This window comes from Sinohyriopsis cumingii, chromosome 18, assembly GCF_028554795.1.
Source record: "Sinohyriopsis cumingii isolate HCF-2022 chromosome 18, ASM2855479v2, whole genome shotgun sequence".
NCBI classification, from domain to species: Eukaryota; Metazoa; Mollusca; class Bivalvia; order Unionida; family Unionidae; genus Sinohyriopsis; species Sinohyriopsis cumingii.
Genome location: NC_142978.1, coordinates 80844698 through 80863612, shown reverse-complemented (window position 1 = coordinate 80863612; position 18915 = coordinate 80844698). Strand labels below are relative to the sequence as shown.

The 18915-nt window shown below is 36.1% G+C and overlaps 1 protein-coding gene across 1 annotated transcript in view; it reads right to left on the bottom strand.

Moving 5' to 3' along the window:
* LOC149777149 (trafficking protein particle complex subunit 11-like) overlaps positions 1-18915 on the bottom strand; it is a 151074-nt gene that overhangs the window by 72850 nt on the left and 59309 nt on the right. The window contains exons 14-18 of the mRNA XM_089941840.1: positions 16130-16275; positions 15272-15333; positions 7894-8020; positions 6076-6148; positions 5058-5115 (exon numbers count right to left, since the gene is read on the bottom strand). Coding sequence (XP_089797966.1) covers positions 5058-5115; positions 6076-6148; positions 7894-8020; positions 15272-15333; positions 16130-16275 — 466 coding nt within the window. The remainder of the gene's footprint in view (positions 1-5057; positions 5116-6075; positions 6149-7893; positions 8021-15271; positions 15334-16129; positions 16276-18915) is intronic.

The following is an 18915-nucleotide window of genomic DNA, read 5'->3' as shown; positions in this document are numbered from 1 at the left end:
ATGAATGCATGAAAAATACAATATCAACATTATGCTTTTTGATGATATGGGATGAATGCATGAAAAATACAATATCTACATTATGTGTTTTGATGATATGGGATGAATGCATGAAAAATACAATTATCAACATTATGCTTTTTGATGATATGAAATGAATACATGAAAACCACAATATCAACATTATGCTTTTTGATGATATGAAATGAATACATGAAAACCACAATATCAACATTATGCTTTTTGATGATATGAAATGAATACATGAAAACCACAATATCAACATTATGCTTTTTGATGATATGAAATGAATACATGAAAACCACAATATCAACATTATGCTTTTTGATGATATGAAATGAATACATGAAAACCACAATATCAACATTATGCATTTTGATGATATGAAATGAATACATGAAAACCACAATATCAACATTATGCTTTTTGATGATATGAAATGAATACATGAAAACCACAATATCAACATTATGCATTTTGATGATATGAAATGAATACATGAAAACCACAATATCAACATTATGCTTTTTGATGATATGAAATGAATACATGAAAACCACAATATCAACATTATGCTTTTTGATGATATGAAATGAATACATGAAAACCACAATATCAACATTATGCTTTTTGATGATATGAAATGAATACATGAAAACCACAATATCAACATTATGCTTTTTGATGATATGAAATGAATACATGAAAACCACAATATCAACATTATGCTTTTTGATGATATGAAATGAATACATGAAAACCACAATATCAACATTATGCATTTTGATGATATGAAATGAATACATGAAAACCACAATATCAACATTATGCTTTTTGATGATATGAAATGAATACATGAAAACCACAATATCAACATTATGCTTTTTGATGATATGAAATGAATACATGAAAACCACAATATCAACATTATGCTTTTTGATGATATGAAATGAATACATGAAAACCACAATATCAACATTATGCTTTTTGATGATATGAAATGAATACATGAAAACCACAATATCAACATTATGCTTTTTGATGATATGAAATGAATACATGAAAACCACAATATCAACATTATGCATTTTGATGATATGGGATGTGACAGAAAATCAGATTGACCACATCTGCATAGCCAAGAAGTTCAGAAGATCCCTGCAAGATGTGAGGGTGAAAAAGGGACATCTGGCCACCACCTGGTTGTCGCAAGGCTGAAACTTAAGCTGAAGAAGAACTGGATGGGCACAAAAGAGAAGAAAACAAAGTATAACATCAGCCTGTTGAAAGATGCAAAAACTAAAGAAGAATACAGACTGACGCTTAACAACAAGTACAAAGTGCTACAAGAGCTTCTTGAAAATGAGAAGGCCATGCGATGAACAGATGGCAGAAATTTAAGGAGGCAGTAAAATCAACATGCCAATATGTACTAGGTCCCATGAAGCACCAGCAGAGAGAATGGATTTCAGCCAAAGAATTGCACAAAATCCAGGAGCAGAAACAGAAAAAGCAGCAGTAAATAACAGTAGGACAAGATCTAAAAAAGTAAAGGTACAAAAAAGTACATGGATGCCCACAGAGAAGTGAAAAGAAGCAAGATAGACAAGAGAAACTACACTGAAGGACAGACAGCAGAGGCAGAAGAAGCGGCAGGAAGTGGAAACATGAAGAAGCTGTACGACATCCCCAAGAAACTGTCCGGCAAGTACAGCAAAACAGAGAGACCCGTAAAGGACAAACAGGGAAAGATCAATAGCAAGTACAGAACACCAAATGAATAGATGGGCAGGATATTTTGAAGGACTGTTAAACAGGAATACACCTCTAAATCCCCAGAAATCCACCCAGCCAATGCAAATTTCCACATACGCTGTGACAATCCCACCAGAGATGAGATCAGGAAAGCCATCATCCAGCTGAAGAACGGCAAGGCAGGTGGACCTGATGACATCCCAGCAGAAGTCCTCAGAGCAGATCTAGATGCTTCTGTGGAAATGCTATACCCCCTCTTTGAGAAGATCTGGGAGGAAGAAGAAATACTGACTGACTGGAAGGAGGGATACCTCATCAAGATCCCAAAGAAAGGCACCTTCAGCAACTGCTCCAACTACATAGGAATCACACTCTTGTCAGTATCAGGGAAAGTCTTCAACCAGGTCCTCTTGGAGAGGATGAAGCAGGCTGTCAACCCCCAGTTTTGAGATGAGGTGAGATGATGAAGCGGGCTTCCAGCAGAACAGATTGTGTATGGACCAATAGCTACTCTTCACATCACAGTATACCAATCATTGGAGTGGAATTCTTCGCTTTACATCAACCTTTTCAATTATGAGAAGGCATTCAAAAGCATGGACTGAGAGACACTCTGGAAACTTCTTTGCCACTATGGCATCCCAACCAAGCTGATGAACCTAATCAAGAACACTTATAACGGAATGTCCTGCAGAATCATTCATGCAGGACACCACACAGACAGCATTTGAGTGTGGACTGGCGTGAGGCAAGGCTGCTTGCTGTCACCATTTCTCTTCCTTCTCGCCATCGACTGGATTATGAAGATGTCCACCAATGGGTGGAGAAATGGGGTTAAATGGACACTGTGGAGTCAACTTGAGGACCTAGCACTCTTGTCCCATATTCAGCAGCAAATGCAGGAAAAGACTGACATACTGGCAGCCACATCAGCACAGGTTGGCCTCAGCATCCACAAAGACAAGTTCAAGATCCTCAAGATCAATTATGTCAGTAACAACCCAGTCACACTGCAGGGAAGTCCCCTGGAAGAGGTGGAGTCCTTCACATACCTGGGCAGCATTATCAACCAGCAGGGTGGCACAGATGCAGCTGTCAAGGCAAGGATCGGAAAGGCAAGAGCAGCTTTCACACAGCTCAAGAACATCTGGAGCTCCAAAGAAATTTCTCTGGCTACCAAGATCAGACTGCTAAACTCCAACATGAAGTCAGTCCTATTGCATGGAGCAGAAACATGGAGAACAAAGTCAACTGTAAAGAGTGTTCAGACCTTCATCAATAGCTGCCTAAGAAGAATTCTCCAGATCCGCTGGCCAGACACCATCAGCAACACCAACATGTGGCAGAGAACCTCCCAGCTTCCAGTAGACGATGAGATCAAGAAGAGAAGGTAGGGTTGGACAGGACACATGCAACGTAAACAGCCAACCAACATTACCAGACAGGCATTGAGGCGGAACCCTCAATGCAAGTGAAGAAAAGGCCGACCAAGAAACACCTGGTGAAACAACCTTGAGGCAGACATCACTAAGATGGGTCACACCTGGAGTCAGCACGAGGGGATGGCACAGGACAGAAGCCTCTGGCGATCTTTTGTGGGTGACCTATACCCCGGCAGGGATGATGGGCAAAACTGAAAAACTGACTGCATGTAAACTGCAACATTGACATTATGCTTTCCTGTGATATGAGATGAATACATGAAAACTAGAATATCAACATTATGCACTTTGATTATGTGGGACGAAAGCATGAAAACTACAATATCAACATCAGTGCTTTCTGAAGATATGGGATGAAAGCATGAAACTAAAAAGTATAAAGAAGCATAAAAACCACCCATAAAAATGACATCTTAAATCTAGCACATAACACTAAGTAAAAAGTACAGACATCATAACTAAATGGAATGTGATGGGAATAGTACTCATGTAGTTAAATCATCACACAATGTTTCTTGACAAGGCAAAAACAAAAACAGATTTTGTTCATGTATCACTAAAATTAATGAAGCATGAAATATAAATCATAGGACCCAACCTGAGAGAAGGGTAAAACTCCAAAATCCATATAAAATATCTTCTAAACAAAAACAATACTGTTTATGCATCAGTCATTGAGGATATAGTTATGTTTGAATGTAGGCACATTTATAGGTTACTGCATTTGCATGAGCATATATTAACAAAAAAGTTATTCGAGTTGTATGGGAAAATAGTTTTTCGGATGGATATACTGCACGACCTTGGAGTGTAGCATACCCATCTGACAAAATGAGTTCATATTTTCACATACAAATCAGTAACCTTTTTATTATATGGTCATTTTCTTATTCTACCCAAGGCTTAATTATATAAATAAAAATACACTACAAGAAACAAAGTAACTGAATTTATGATGTATTCCAAACCAAATACACAAGCGCAGATTCATCAATACACAACAACATTATTAATGCACCCATAACTCTGCCCAGATAAATTTGAACTTAGTCGTGCACTAGACATGACGTTCGAAAGAAAATGGCATTTTGTCTACTTAAAATTGAAATTTAGGTTCATATTGTGAATGAATGTGCACTGCAACAGCTTTTCCATTTAACCTGAAATGAATAGATTTTGGTGTTTTTGTTGATTCTGCTAAATTTCATGATAATGACTGGATTTATCTTTGTCAATTCTACATGAAGACATCTGATTTCAGCAGCGAGGGAGTAACGTGTTGACATCTGCAAGTGTGTTTATGTTCTGTCATTGAATGTTTGAAATCATAATATGGGAAAAATATGAATTCTTTCAATTGTAATTATCAAAAAGACGCTATGGTATATAATGTTCATTTCATTTTGAGTGCAGTAAGGAGGATGCAATTGCACTTGGAATGTAGAATGACCTGTCTGGCATTTATCGCTAGCCTAAATCTGAAACACTGCATCAAGAAAGTTAATGCAGAATGTGGCAAAGCAGCTGGTATGTGGCAGTCCACGAAACATCTGCTTTAGTTCATTCAGAAACAAATGTAATCAACCAAAACATAAAGTGTCTACTACATGAGTGTACTTGATTTGTTTACAAAGTAGTTCCTAATACACTACTGGGCAAACCTGTCATGTATGTAAGTACAATATGAGTGCACTTGAGTGCAATATCATAAAATATTGCACGATTCTGACAATGTAAAGGTAACAGAGACAAAAATGAGTAGATAATATTTTTTTTAAATTACATGAGATAAAACTTTCTGACAGTTTCATTCAACATATGTGCAAATGAATCCATTACCTGGTTATTCAAAGCTACACTCAGCCTGTAAAACCTCACTGGAAATGGACATTTTACTCTGTAATAACAAAACATAAAAAACTGAAATAAATGTGAATTACTTCATCTAACCAATAAAGTTTAATACATCTAGGTATGGAAAAAGAAACATTTTGAAACATATTGTCAACTTTAAAGTCAGAATTAGTATGATACATGAAGCAGTTTTCTATATTAAAAGCTAATATTATCCCTTACAAACAGTGAACTTTGCCCTGTCATGACTATTTAAAGGTGCATATATTATCTACCAGCAGATAAAAGTTCAATAAACTGCAGACAGGATTGACACAGATCTGCTCTCATAATGTGCCAGTAGAAGATCTTGTTATTTCAACCAAACAGACCCTGATCTGCCCATATCCTAAGTAATGATAAATCTGTATCTACCCATGTTCACAGTTGTATATTCATTACATGCAGATTACACAGCAGTTATTTTAGCATGGTAAATTAAAACTAATAACTACAAGTTTTGACAATACAAGAGCTTAGATACTGAGGAGCAGTATATGAATGTTAAATCCAGTCAATGATTAAGGTAAATGAAGAAATTGTTGCACAACTGGCCATTTTTTTAAAAGTCACTGTGGGTAATTTTCTTATCTTGATCATGGGTATGACTGGCATTAAACGTTTTTGCAAACATTTTCGTAGCTATAGGGATGAACTAGCAAAAGTATAACAATGTACCAACTTTACCCACAATGCCTTACCAAAAATGACCTGCTCAAAGTAATTTGAGCTACATGTTGTCAAGGTTTGTAGTTATAATTTTTAATTTGATGAAGTATTTGTTCCAAAAAACAAGAAGGTATACCTATAAGACCTGGTTGAAATGGACTTTAATATATTACTGTCCTATTATCCCAAAGTGTGCAATTAAGACCGTGGTGTTGAAAATAATACAAGATTAATACTAGATACAGTAAGAAATGTATATGGAGTTTTTGAATGGATATACTTGAATTCATTTTACCTTAAGTAGACTTCTATTTCAACTTCAACATCAGCAGGAACAGTATCTGCTTTAAATTTAGCCTTACATTCAACTGAAGTATAAAACAAATTTAGGCTTACATTCAACTGAAAATATAAAACAAATTTAGCCTTACATTCAACTGAAATATAAAACAAATTTAGGCTTACATTCAACTGAAAATATAAAACAAATTTTGCCTTACATTCAACTGAAAACATAAAACAATCATATAATAAATATGTTCATAATAGATTATCAAACTTTGGTTGTCACTAAGTATATATTCAGCTTAAGAGAAACAAAAAAATGTCACCCCCATTCAGACAAAATATTATATTTGCTTTATTGATAAATCTGCTCACCAAGAGGCCCAGTAAGGTTGATATCACTCACCTGGCTTCCATAAATCAACAAACATTTCACATAGCATATACCTCACCTGGCTTCCATAAATAAACAGTGAAACATTTCACATAGCATACTTATGTAGTAAGAAAAAAACCATAAGCAAACTATCTCCCACACTTTATATCATGTCAATTTTACCAAGATTACTATAGCTTGATAAAAAAAGGACTCTCAAAGCTACAATAATAATTTAATAACTAATATGCATAGTGTCAAAATCAAACTCATCAGTGATCTTGATGATACCAAGTTTTACTGATATTGGATGAGAAATGAAGTCTCTCATTAACAGGTGTATCTCACTCATTGGAGAACATGCCTATTGACAATGGTGATATAAGCTTATTCACCAATCTGCAGCAAAATGCAACTGAAATTCAACCTCCACAGTGGTAGCAGATTCAGTCTCCAAATTGGTACCAAGGTCAGTCAGATACAAGATTACCTCATAAACATGCATAGATCTTAATCAAATCCATCCTATACCTCAATCATATAATGAGATTTAAGAAGTCTGATATAAAATACTGATGATAGACATTTTAAAACTATAGATATAAGATACACATTAGCAAGCCAAACCCTAGTCCCACAGAACAGTTCTGTGTTTCAGAGTTGGGGATATTTGCAGACTATTTATAGACATATACCCTACAATTTCAGCAATTCAGAAACATGAACCCAATCCATCCCACCTGGGACTCCCTCCTCACAAGTGCTTCACTTGTAGAAAGAGGTCAAGAATCCATGTCATTCATTCTGGGATCAGCTGCATGACTTTGATTTCTACCAAGAAAGCCTGTCATGCAGAAGATCTGTAATAGATAAGACTTCAAGACTAGAGTTTTGGTGTACCCTGCAACCTCTTATCAAACATCTGAGGTGAATCTGAGTTATGCAGCATTCAAGTAGCTGGTGGCCTGATTTAAAATGAGTTTTGAGCACTGCTGAAAAGTCTGGGTGACATTCAAGAACACTTTCAAGTTATGTGGCAGGGGAGTGTAGCAGCTGAGACATAAAAGGCCATTTACTAACCAGCCTTACTGGTCAGGATGTTTTAGTCTAATTGGTAGGTGTACCTGACTGTGAAAAGATGCAGTGGGTTCTACTCCTCCTCCCTCTTCAGTTACATCTTATGGTTGGTCTGATTCTCAAGAGCTGGTGGCCCAGTAGAGAATGGGTTTTGACTGCTCAACAAGTTGAATCTGGCCAACATTTAGGGATACAAATGTCAAAGTAACCAGGAAAAATTTAGTGGCCCAAGGTTACAAGTTCACTTACTAACCAGCTGATCTGGACATTTTAGTCTAAGGGTATGTGTACCTGACTGTTGGACATACAATCTGGATTAAAATTCCAAACTGTGCCTCTCCCATACAGGTTAAATCTTCTATTTGCACTCCTTACCCAATGGAACAATGGACTGCATCTCAATACTGAAGACACATGGTTCAATGCTGTTTGTACTCCACAAGGCTTTGGCTTTTTCTACACAAGCTGGATCAAGACCAGGTTCTGGTTCAGGAGCATCATTCTGAAAAGTCGATTTAAATGCCATAAAGATAAGAATGTACAGAAAAACAAATCCATAACCTCTCACAAATTTAATACAAACCGGTTCTGAATTGTGAAGAAACACAAAAACAACCATAAATTTTCACTTCTTGTGTTACAGAATATTGATTGTTGTAAGATATAATTGTGCATCCCTCTATCATTACAGTAGTAGGAAGTAGCTGTTACAAACAGCTCATTTGCTTACAAAACAAACAAGAACTGCCAATAATTATGGATCATCTGGAAAATGATTGTGTGCCGGCTACCACCAGAATGAAGGATGCTCTTATTTGTGATTACTTACTTATAAGTCAAGTCAAACTGTAAAGAATCAAGATCCTGATGTGCCGCCGCATTATGCATCTGCAGATCACAGTCTACTCCTAACAAACTGCACAGTCTCAGATCTGCCGACACATTATGCAATAACAGATATGGGTCTCTGCAGTCTGGAGTTGGACTCTTCTTATAACTGAGTATATACAGCAGTCCAATTTATGGATCTAGGTCATTTAAACACTATAGTCATTATAATTGGTGCATTGCAAATGGCCCCATTCAATGCAGTTTATTGGGTTATGAAACCAAAGGCTGGACTAAGGCAATAATGCTGATGAAGAAAAACACAAAAGGAACTTGACCCATAAAAGGCACATGCCACATAAAAGGCACATGGCCCATAAAGGTACTTGACCCATAAAAGGCACATGCTGCATAAAAGGTACTTGACCCATAAAAGGCACATGCTGCATAAAAGGTACTTGACCCATAAAAGGCACATGCTGCATAAAAGGCACTTGACCCATAAAAGGCATATTATTCTATGAGACAACACCCATACCAAACTTCATCTGAATATTTTGAATGGTTGTTGAGCTGTGCCTATTAAAAACAACATCCCATGTGATGATATGAAGTGAACTGTCAAGGGCCATAACTCTAGTCAAACTGGAACCCCAAGCTGACACATCTAGGGCTGTGAGACTGAACTGCATCAGATGCATCAGAATTTGTTTGAGCTATATGAAAGAAAGACTACTCCTAAAATTAACTGTTAAGGAAAGATAACTCTCTTTATAGGTAAACCTTTCAAAGAAATTATGTTCCAATATATGTATTACATTTATATCATTAGAAGACATTTTTTCACTCGTACATTTGACCTAGTTATGGAATTGATGGGTTGAAAAACCAGCCTCTAAACATGTCAAGTATGTATTTAGGTATAACATTTATGTCCATGCCATTCAGCAATGTAACATGAATCTATCAATGTATTTCTGTGATGCCTCATGGTCAAATGACATCTGTACTTTTCTTTTCTTCTCTTTGATCAATGTTGTCTTTTCAAATTCTCACCAAAGCTGCTCGTTTGTTTCACTGGTGATGCAAGGTTTGCTGAGGCATATTTGGGTGTCAAGGAATATTACAATCTGGAACACACATGAAATCCACAGACCTTATTGCTGTATTGTCCCCAGTTGAATCTATGGTCCAATGGCAGCTACAAGTCACTTTCTATCATGGCTGAAACTGTGCTGGGGATGATCAAGATTAACTTTTATGCCCAGTCAGGGCTTTAGGTTTTTATTTGGCAGTTTTTAAAGGGAGAAGAAAGGGTAGGAACTGTCTTTTCTTACACTTATGAGTGTGGCTGATATTCCAGCTTCCACCATTTTGAGATAGATTGTCATGAGAATCAAGAGAGCTTATGATTCAATTACTCCAAGGGATCTTTCACTCATGAAGATTAAACCCCATGAGGTTGATGCCATTGCTACCTCATAACCCTATCTAACTCATTCATCAGGGGCCCCAAGTGGCCGAGTGGTCTAAAGGGCTCTCCGTTACGTATCACTGCCATCTCACCTCTGTCTGCACTGGTTCAAGTCTCGGATTCAGCCAATGTGGGTATGTAGGAAAGCTTTCCAGTAGGTTCTCATGGGTCGGTGGTTCTTTCCAGGGTTTTCCCGGGTTCTTCCTCCACCATTAATACTGGCTACCATGTACAGCCTATCGTGTGCTGAAAAATGTGTTAAACCCCACAACAACAACAACAACTCATTCATCTGTGGAGGAGTGATGAAAGCCGCATTTTTGCAAACTCACAGCCTTCTCTTCTTTCTACCTTTGTTTCTTGGCACACCAAAGCATTTTATCATATCACAAAAGACAACAGCATTGTGATCACAGGAGACAGAACCCACATTATAAAAATGTTACTAGCAATGTGGCCACAGGGGCAGAACTCACAAGATGCTACAGTGTCATATTACAAAAAACAACAGCATTGTGGCCACAAGATCAGAACCTTCTAGTTTTATCAGGTCATAGGGGTTTGTAATGATGGGTATGACATCAACTGAGTAGAAAGAATAAGCTCTATACATATTTTAAACCTAAGGATGTTACACTGTCCATGCATATGACTGGGATATGTCAGACAACCAAATGGTGAATGAAAGTGATTCTATTGTCAATCAGAATGGTTCATGGCTAAAGTCATTGTAAAAAGCTGTCTCTGGGTAAGGAAATAAGAGCAAAGAAGGCATCACCTGATTGAAACAGGTAGTAGAAAATGTTTTTGGCAACTTCTTTCACTGGACAATCAGTCACTATGAGCAAGATTCTAATGGTTTCACTTTTGCAGGACATTTCCCCATTACAAAACTGAATGTTTCAACTGTCATGCCATACCCACATGCAATCAACAACTATACGCCTGTGAGAGTGGTTCAAGCAGAAGAAATGCTCAAAACTGTCTCTGAGAAGTTTGGATAACTATGTTTTGGCCAAAGGTACTTCAGATGTTTAAAGTTTCAATAATGTAATGAACATCTTTCAATAATAAATGCACTCACAGTCAGCATATCTGCAATGGAATGAAAATGCAGACAGCATTTTCACATCCATTTGGAACCCAGAAGTCACATCAGTTTGGAATCCAGAAATCACATCAGTTTGGAATCCAGATGTCACATCAGTTTGGAATCCAGAAATCACATTAGTTTGGAATCCAGAAATCACATCAGTTTGGAATCCAGAAATCACATCAGTTTGGAATCCAGAAATCACATCAGTTTGGAATCCAGAAGACCCATTAGCACCATGATATTGAAAGGGAATTACAAATCTCTTGGATACAAATTGAAGCAAGATATGGCATATTTATGTTAACAGTATTTTTCATTTGACTCATCAACACAGAAGAAGACAGAAACTATTAGTTCTCACAAGATAAAGACATGGAATTGATCTAATTTAGTAATAAACAAACTTTTAACATAAAGAAAACTACTAAATACAAGGAATTCAACCATAATGTGATAATGTATGTTTGCAACAAACAAATTACATTATACGTGTATTTTAAACCTGATAGTGAATGGATTTTATCTACATATAAATTATGATTCTTTTAACAATTAAACTCTTGACTGCATCAAGGGTCCATATGTTTCTTTGTTTATGGGATAGGGGTGCAGTCTCTCTGCAGGCACATATTGGCTGGGCCAGCTAACACTGCCAAATCAGACTGATGGCATCTATTTGGATTTCTATTTCAGTAAGTCAATCCCAGCCAATTAACATACAATCTTAACATTCCTGATGACAATGATGCCTTTACCACCGACATCTCTGCCATGAAAGTGTTATGTATTGCCGGTTGCTAATGGTGGTGAGACACAAAGTAATAAAAACTCAAATGCACATACATATACTTGAAGAATATGTTGTAAGGAAGCACCTGCCCAATCTAGCACAATATCGACAGCTATTTAATTATGTGACAAAAACATCTCTTAAGGTAGTCCAGTACTGTGAATTCTACACTTACTTTGCAGCTCAAAATGACATAATCATTCAATTATGCATCATCAATATCAAATTTCTAATACTTGTTCAGTTATTATTTTATGGGTAACTAATGACCAGGTTCTTTTTCCCTCACTTTTCTATGTAATTACCCTTCACATTTCATGTAACGACCCATCATATTCCATGTAATTACCCATTATATTCTATGTAATCACACTTTATTCGGGTTAGACGTTTACCTAAGCATAGTAAAAGAAAATGCACATCATCCCACACAGATTTTTTTAGTGATTTTGGATTGCATAAACCCTTTGCTATATAAACAAATCAAATTTTAAAAAAGTTAAATATTCCAACTTTCTAAAAGCAATCATCCTTAATTTCATATATGAATGAAAATGATGGTCACTAGCACTGACAGCATAGTTTGCCCATTTAACAAAATTACTCCAGACTTTTAACTATGGGAGACTGGAAGTATTATCTTTCCCAAAAACTTGACAGCTCCAATATATTCAATTAAAAGATATATTTTAATTTTTAGTGGCAGAAGGTGAGAACAAGGTTAAGTAATCTGTTTGAAGCAGGAATCATTTTTCTTTCATGCTGAATAGTTATGGGATAAATTTAATATGGGTTTTTATTTAATCTTATTTTTGTTCTTGTAATTGATAAGTGTAATTCCATTTCTTGGACTATGGCAGATCAGTGTATAGATTGGATCAATCCAATTATGCATAAGTTAAACCACACGCCTATGTCTAGTCACATACATGAACTTTTGTATGATGCAACTTATGCAAGGCAGTTTCCTGGTGGCTGGCTGAAACAGAAAAGAATCTACTTTCTTTAGCATGCCACAAGGCCTAGAATAATATTAAGTGCTTTCAAATTTTTTCATGCATCGACAGATATTTCAACTACTTTACTGTGTTTTTGGCATATGATAAGCTATTAAAGTGAAATGTGAATTTTTTCAACATGATATGTAAATAGGCACTACTAGTACCACGCCATTTTAGACACTGGACCATTTCATCAGGCTATATGTTATTCTCTATTTTTTTTTTTGTGTACGATCATTCATGAGGTTGTACATTTTTCTCTTTTTATGTGCCTAGGAAAATAGGATAATACCTGCAAGCTGAAGTACAAAGAATGTTTGAAGATTCTGTTCTACTTTTTACTTTGAGATAACCTGCATGATGACAAAGAGTGAACTCAAATAGTCAGACCTGTAATTAAACAGATTAGTACCATCACAAGTTGTCTCCCTTACACATCTAATCAATGCCTAATGACTTTTTACAGCATTCCCTTATACATATTCTACGCATTTAAGAATTAAGATAAATATGACACTGTGAAATTTCCAAATGCAACAGACATTGAAAGACAGTCTAGTAAATATTCATACCAATACAAAAGTCTTATTAGCATATATAAAATATATGTAATAATTTCATTCTGGTCTGCAATTGACACCATCTTAACCGACTGTTGTAAAAACAAACAAAACAAATGCCAACATTGAGTTGAGACAATAATTAAGTTCTGCTTGACCAGTGTTGCCCCAGACTGTTTGTCAGAGCATGGGGCTAATTCCCTGCCTGGGCATTTTAAGCAAAGCAAGGTCTCTTTTGAGGGTACAACTTTATACTGGTGCATTTAAGATACGTGCAATGCCAGTGAAAAGCATGTGTAAATGATGACAATTTGATGCCCAAACTACACCATCATATGCAATGTATTACATCTCTGGACATTCACGACAGGGGTAACCCCAGGGACACACTCTTGACAGGGCAGAGCAGGACCCAGGGAAGGTACAGTGCAGCATCCTCCTAAAACAGGCTTGTCTTATATTACATGTTTAGGCTTGAATAAACAGTAACACAAGAAAGAGTGAAAACAACAAGCTTCGAAAAATTTAACAAATTATTTCCCTGGAAAAATACTGTAAAAATGAAGAAATAAGAACTTATGGTTTTAAGAATCAAATCCAAAAATAATCCAAGAATAATACATAAATACAATTTTAGAAGTCTTAATGATGAAATGTTCTAATGAATTCAAGTTCAAGTCCCTATGAAGAATCCAAGATGAAAGGTGATGACATATGCTTTATCCAGTACAGTGCTGTTGTCTACAGTTCCTTGCAGAAACACAAAAAATAACACTCGGGTGTTGGAAGTCGAAATAAAATTGTTAAGAAATGTCTTTGTTCAAGAATACTGTATGAGCACACATATATTTCCAGGAAAAAGAGGATTTAATCCTTCTGAATCCAAATAATTCAAATAAACGTTAAAATAACTCCAAACTGACACAACAAAGGAACACCTTGACACCAAGTGTTTTAAGCCCAGACTGAGAGATCACTATCTTAAGCATCACTATTAAAACTAAGTAATGTGCAATTGGTATTAAAGTTAAAAAAGCACCCTGTTCATTTCTGGAGTGCTATTTTTGGTACAAATGTATTACAGTTAAAAAAGCACCGTTCATTTTTGGGGTGCTATTTTTGGTACAAATGTATCAAAGCTAAAAAAACACCCTGTTCATTTTTGCGGTGCTATTTTTGGTACAAATGTATTAAACTTAAAAAAAAGCACAGGGTTCATTTTTGGGGTGCTATTTTTGGTACGAATGTATTACAGTTAAAAAAGCACCGTTCATTTTTGGAGTGCTTTTTTTGGTATGAATGTGTTACAGTTAAAAAAGCACCCTGTTCATTTCTGGAGTGCTATTTTTGGTACAAATGTATTAATGTTAAAAAAAGCACCATTCATTTTTTGGGTGCTATTTTTGGTACAAATGTATTAAAGTTAAAAAAGCACCCTGTTCATTTTTGGGGTGCTATTTTTGGTACAAATGTATTAAAGTCAGAAAAAAGCACAGGGTTCATTTTTGGAGTGCTATTTTTGGTACATATGTATTGAAGTTAACAAAGCACCCTATTCATTTTTGGGGTGCTATTTTTGGTACATACGTATTGAAGTTAAAAAAGCACCCTGTTCATTTATGGGGTGCTATTTTTGGTACATTACATATTTTTTCTTGCAAGATCTGATTTTACACAAATCCCAAAGGGGCATGTTCTGGCTGGAACACTAAATCTGGCAATTGAAAGCAAGTGGTCTGTCAAGCAGTAGTGTTTCAAGACAGGCTTTACAGTAAAGATGACCATAACATCATTAATTACTGTTTTTATTAAATTATGAACAGGTAGCAAAATGTTTGGAAAAGGCAGTAGAGAAATATAAATTTCAAGCATGAAATAAAGGATTTTTGAAAATAAAAACAGCCAGGCCACCACCATTCTCACATTCTCAAGAACAACAAAATATTAAAAAAACAACCATTCCACTGGTAGCTAGATTACAACAACAGCACTCTGAAAACATACCGATATTACACGAAGCAAATTCATCTGAATCCTTGTCTTGTCCTCTGCAGCACATTTTGTATCTGCTAAATGTCAAGGTTACAATCTTCTGACAATAATAAATGGAAAAATTGACTATCAGTACTTCTAATAAAATACATCTGGAAGCTTATAAAAGTCGGTTATGAATTAAGGTTAAATGTTTGGCCAGGTTAACAAGAAAATGGGTCAGTATTTAAATGTTTTCTAAGTACTCACAGAACGTATACAGACAATTAAGATGGTACTGATGAACTCACTGTGTGATGAAGATAAGAAATAAATGATAAATTAATCATCAGAAATGAAAGTGGAGCAAGAACAATGTAGAAAAAGATGCAGTTTATTTCCCTGTGGTGAGAAAACTTCAATATATTACTCCAACACTAGAAAAGCCGGTTAATCAGTAGAATTTGCAAGCCCTCATAAGAAGTGTACACATCAGCATGAAAGGAAGTAATAAATCATGACTATAAGGTATCCAGTACCAACCCTATATCCAAGAGGAGACTACTCTTGTCTGACTTCCTTTCTGGGTGGGCAAGAAGATCAGAATTTACCACTACTGTTAATAACTAAGCCAAAGATGGTTCCAGCATCTTTTTGAGCTTGGGCGGGCTGAATCTGTGAGCTAGTGGATATATTCCCAACATATTATGATCAGATAATATTTGTAAAGAAGAAACAGACATCCTTTCCAGAATGTAAAACCAGTGAAGACATATATTTAAATCTTCATAATTGCTTCCTTTAAGGAAATGTTTCCTTTGTATATAGATGCCCTTAAGGCAATTTCCCTTTTTTATATTTCAGTTGTGGACTAATAGTGGACAAGGATACAAGGTCCAATGAGTTCCAGACAATTGGAGACATAATCTTGAACTTTGGCTGTCAAGTAAGCACACTTCAGTGATATCACCAGAATCGATGTCAACAGAGGCCACCATCTCTCTCCTCTGTAGTCCCACATCACTTTACACAACAACCTAACAAAATAAAGGGATTTGAAGCTGATTGTCATAACAAGTAGTGTTTGTGAGGGTTAAAACTAGTGTTACTTACATAATACTTACCTGTCACTACTGCATTGCTTACCTCTTCTAGGATGCAAATCCCTTTCAAAAGCTCATAATTCCATCCTCCCATTAGATGGAAAGTTCTAGAAACCTAAAACTGAAAGAACACAGATCCAGTCTGACTCTCATGTCATCCATGTTGATAGGTCTATATATCAATCATGTTTGTTTATGTAACAGGCATGGTGAACCCACCATACAAGGGTCACATGCAGCCCAGTCCTTTACATTGTGCGACCCATGGTCATGAAGGTAGTCTGTTCGAAACAATGCAATTATTTGCATAATTAGTGATAAGGAACTGTTTTTGATCATGCGGCTCACAACCTTAAGCATTTTATCTGTTTTGGCCCCCAGCCAGGTTGGTTGCCCAAGGTTTATAAATTCCACATCTTAATTCTTATTTGGCTACTCACTGAAGTTACATCTTCCGATTAGTTCCAGTTAGGAATGATATAATTTCTTTATATCAGTTGTTTAACTTGGTTCATATCATTCTGTTAAATCCATTGTTGGACTTAATGTGCAAGAGCATGGTGTCAGATTCATTCATTTTCAATTACATGGTAAAGATCTCATTTGCGAAACAGCTTTCAGTATCTTCCCTATATCCAATCACACCTAACCTTCACTTCCCTAAACCCAATCACACCTAACCTTCACTTCCCTATATCCAATCACACCTAACCTTCACTTCCCTAAATCCAATCACACCTAACCTTCACTTCCCTATATCCAATCACACCTAACCTTCACTTCCCTAAATCCAATCACACCTAACCTTCACTTCCCTATATCCAATCACACCTAACCTTTACTTCCCTAAATCCAATCACACCTAACCTTCACTTCCCTATATCCAATCACACCTAACCTTCACTTCTCTAAATCCAATCACACCTAACCTTCATCCTGTTACACTGTTTCTGTTCTGATGAACCCCTTTCACACTCAATTGTGTCCAAGGAAACGACAAAATGTATTCTTCATTTGTCTATGACGTGGAAGTCAAACTGGGTCTGTGTTCTGTCTGTTCTAGGTTTCAAGGACTTTCCCTCTTTTGGGAGGATGGAATTATGAGCTGGGACTAGGAGGTCTGCATTCCAGATGAGGTAAGCAAGACAACAGTAACAGAAGATGCATTACTGCTACTAAAAGGTACTTTAAGTAATGCCATAAAAGTGGTGTGTGAAAAACATAAAAACTTATAAAGAAAATAAAATTATAAAGTAAGCACATCTTCTGAAAAGGTATATACAGGGCTCGAATTTAACACAAATTTCTTTGTAGCCATAAGGACTAGTATATTGAGAAATGTACTAGTCCTGCCAAATCTTTACTAGTCCTGTTCACAAAACAATGTCACACAGCTTTCATGTACGTTTACCGATTCAATTTTAAACTGGATGTTTGCTTTTTGTTTTTGCGAACTGCATACACCAGTTACACCACATAACATTCCTCTCCTCGTCATAATCCAGCCATTCCCTGTCTATTGTCCATTTGTTCTGAAACTTTCCATTACGCTTTTCCCTATCGTAAGAATTATTCCTCATCATTCTCATTCAACGTTTGCTTTCTTTTCCCGGTGGCTGAACACCTTCTATCAAATGCCACATTCTGCCTGTCTTATAAGGAAGGAATGTGCCTTGTTTTGAAATACGAGATGTTATTGTATAGCTGACACGAATTATTTAAAGCAAGAAAAGGAATGGCACAGTGTCCTTTATATCAGAAAATCAGAGCAAGAAACACGTTTCAAAACACGTGTCTTTGCCCCCTCCCACAATTAAATGGACTCTCCCTAACAAAGACTTAACTTCAGCGGATGTTCTACATGATCAAAGCAGCGGCTATTGTAAACACTGCTATAAAATAGTAGCATCAGAAGATAGTGTTAGTTTTAGTTTGGAAAAAGTGTGTTCCCATCAAGCGAAGCCATCTGACACTTGGCGTGTTGTATTTAACAGCTCCAATTACGGTATCATAAGTCGTAAGTTTGGTAACTGTTCCAAATTAATCACACCTCAATGTATTGTTGAAATTAATAATAAGGCAGAAAATTCTCAAATCTTAGATGCCCATGCTCAGAGATTTTAATTCCCAACAAATGTGCAGCAATCTGCTTGCATATATCCATGTGTATTCAATTATTTGTTCATTCTTGTAAGGGAAAAATATAAAAACTATTCTTATCATCATAGAAAAAGTAGCTGTATGGAAAGGATGTGTCAATAACGTAATCGTAATAAACTGATCTAATTCTTATAATTATTTCGATGGAAATGTAAAACATGCAGTTTCCTGTTTGTGACTGTTGGAGCATCTGGATAACGAGCAAAAAAAAAAACAACAAACCTTAAATAAAAAAATGTGCAAACTAATTTCTTTGAATAGTTTTTGCCGTGTTCTTTTGTGTGGTATACCACTTTGTAGTTTGTTACTGTGGTCGAGTGAATGAAGTGTGACACCACGTCATTGTTTCATTTAATTCATTATCAGATTAATTAGGATCAATTACCAAACTTCCGCTGTTTATGACGGGACCAT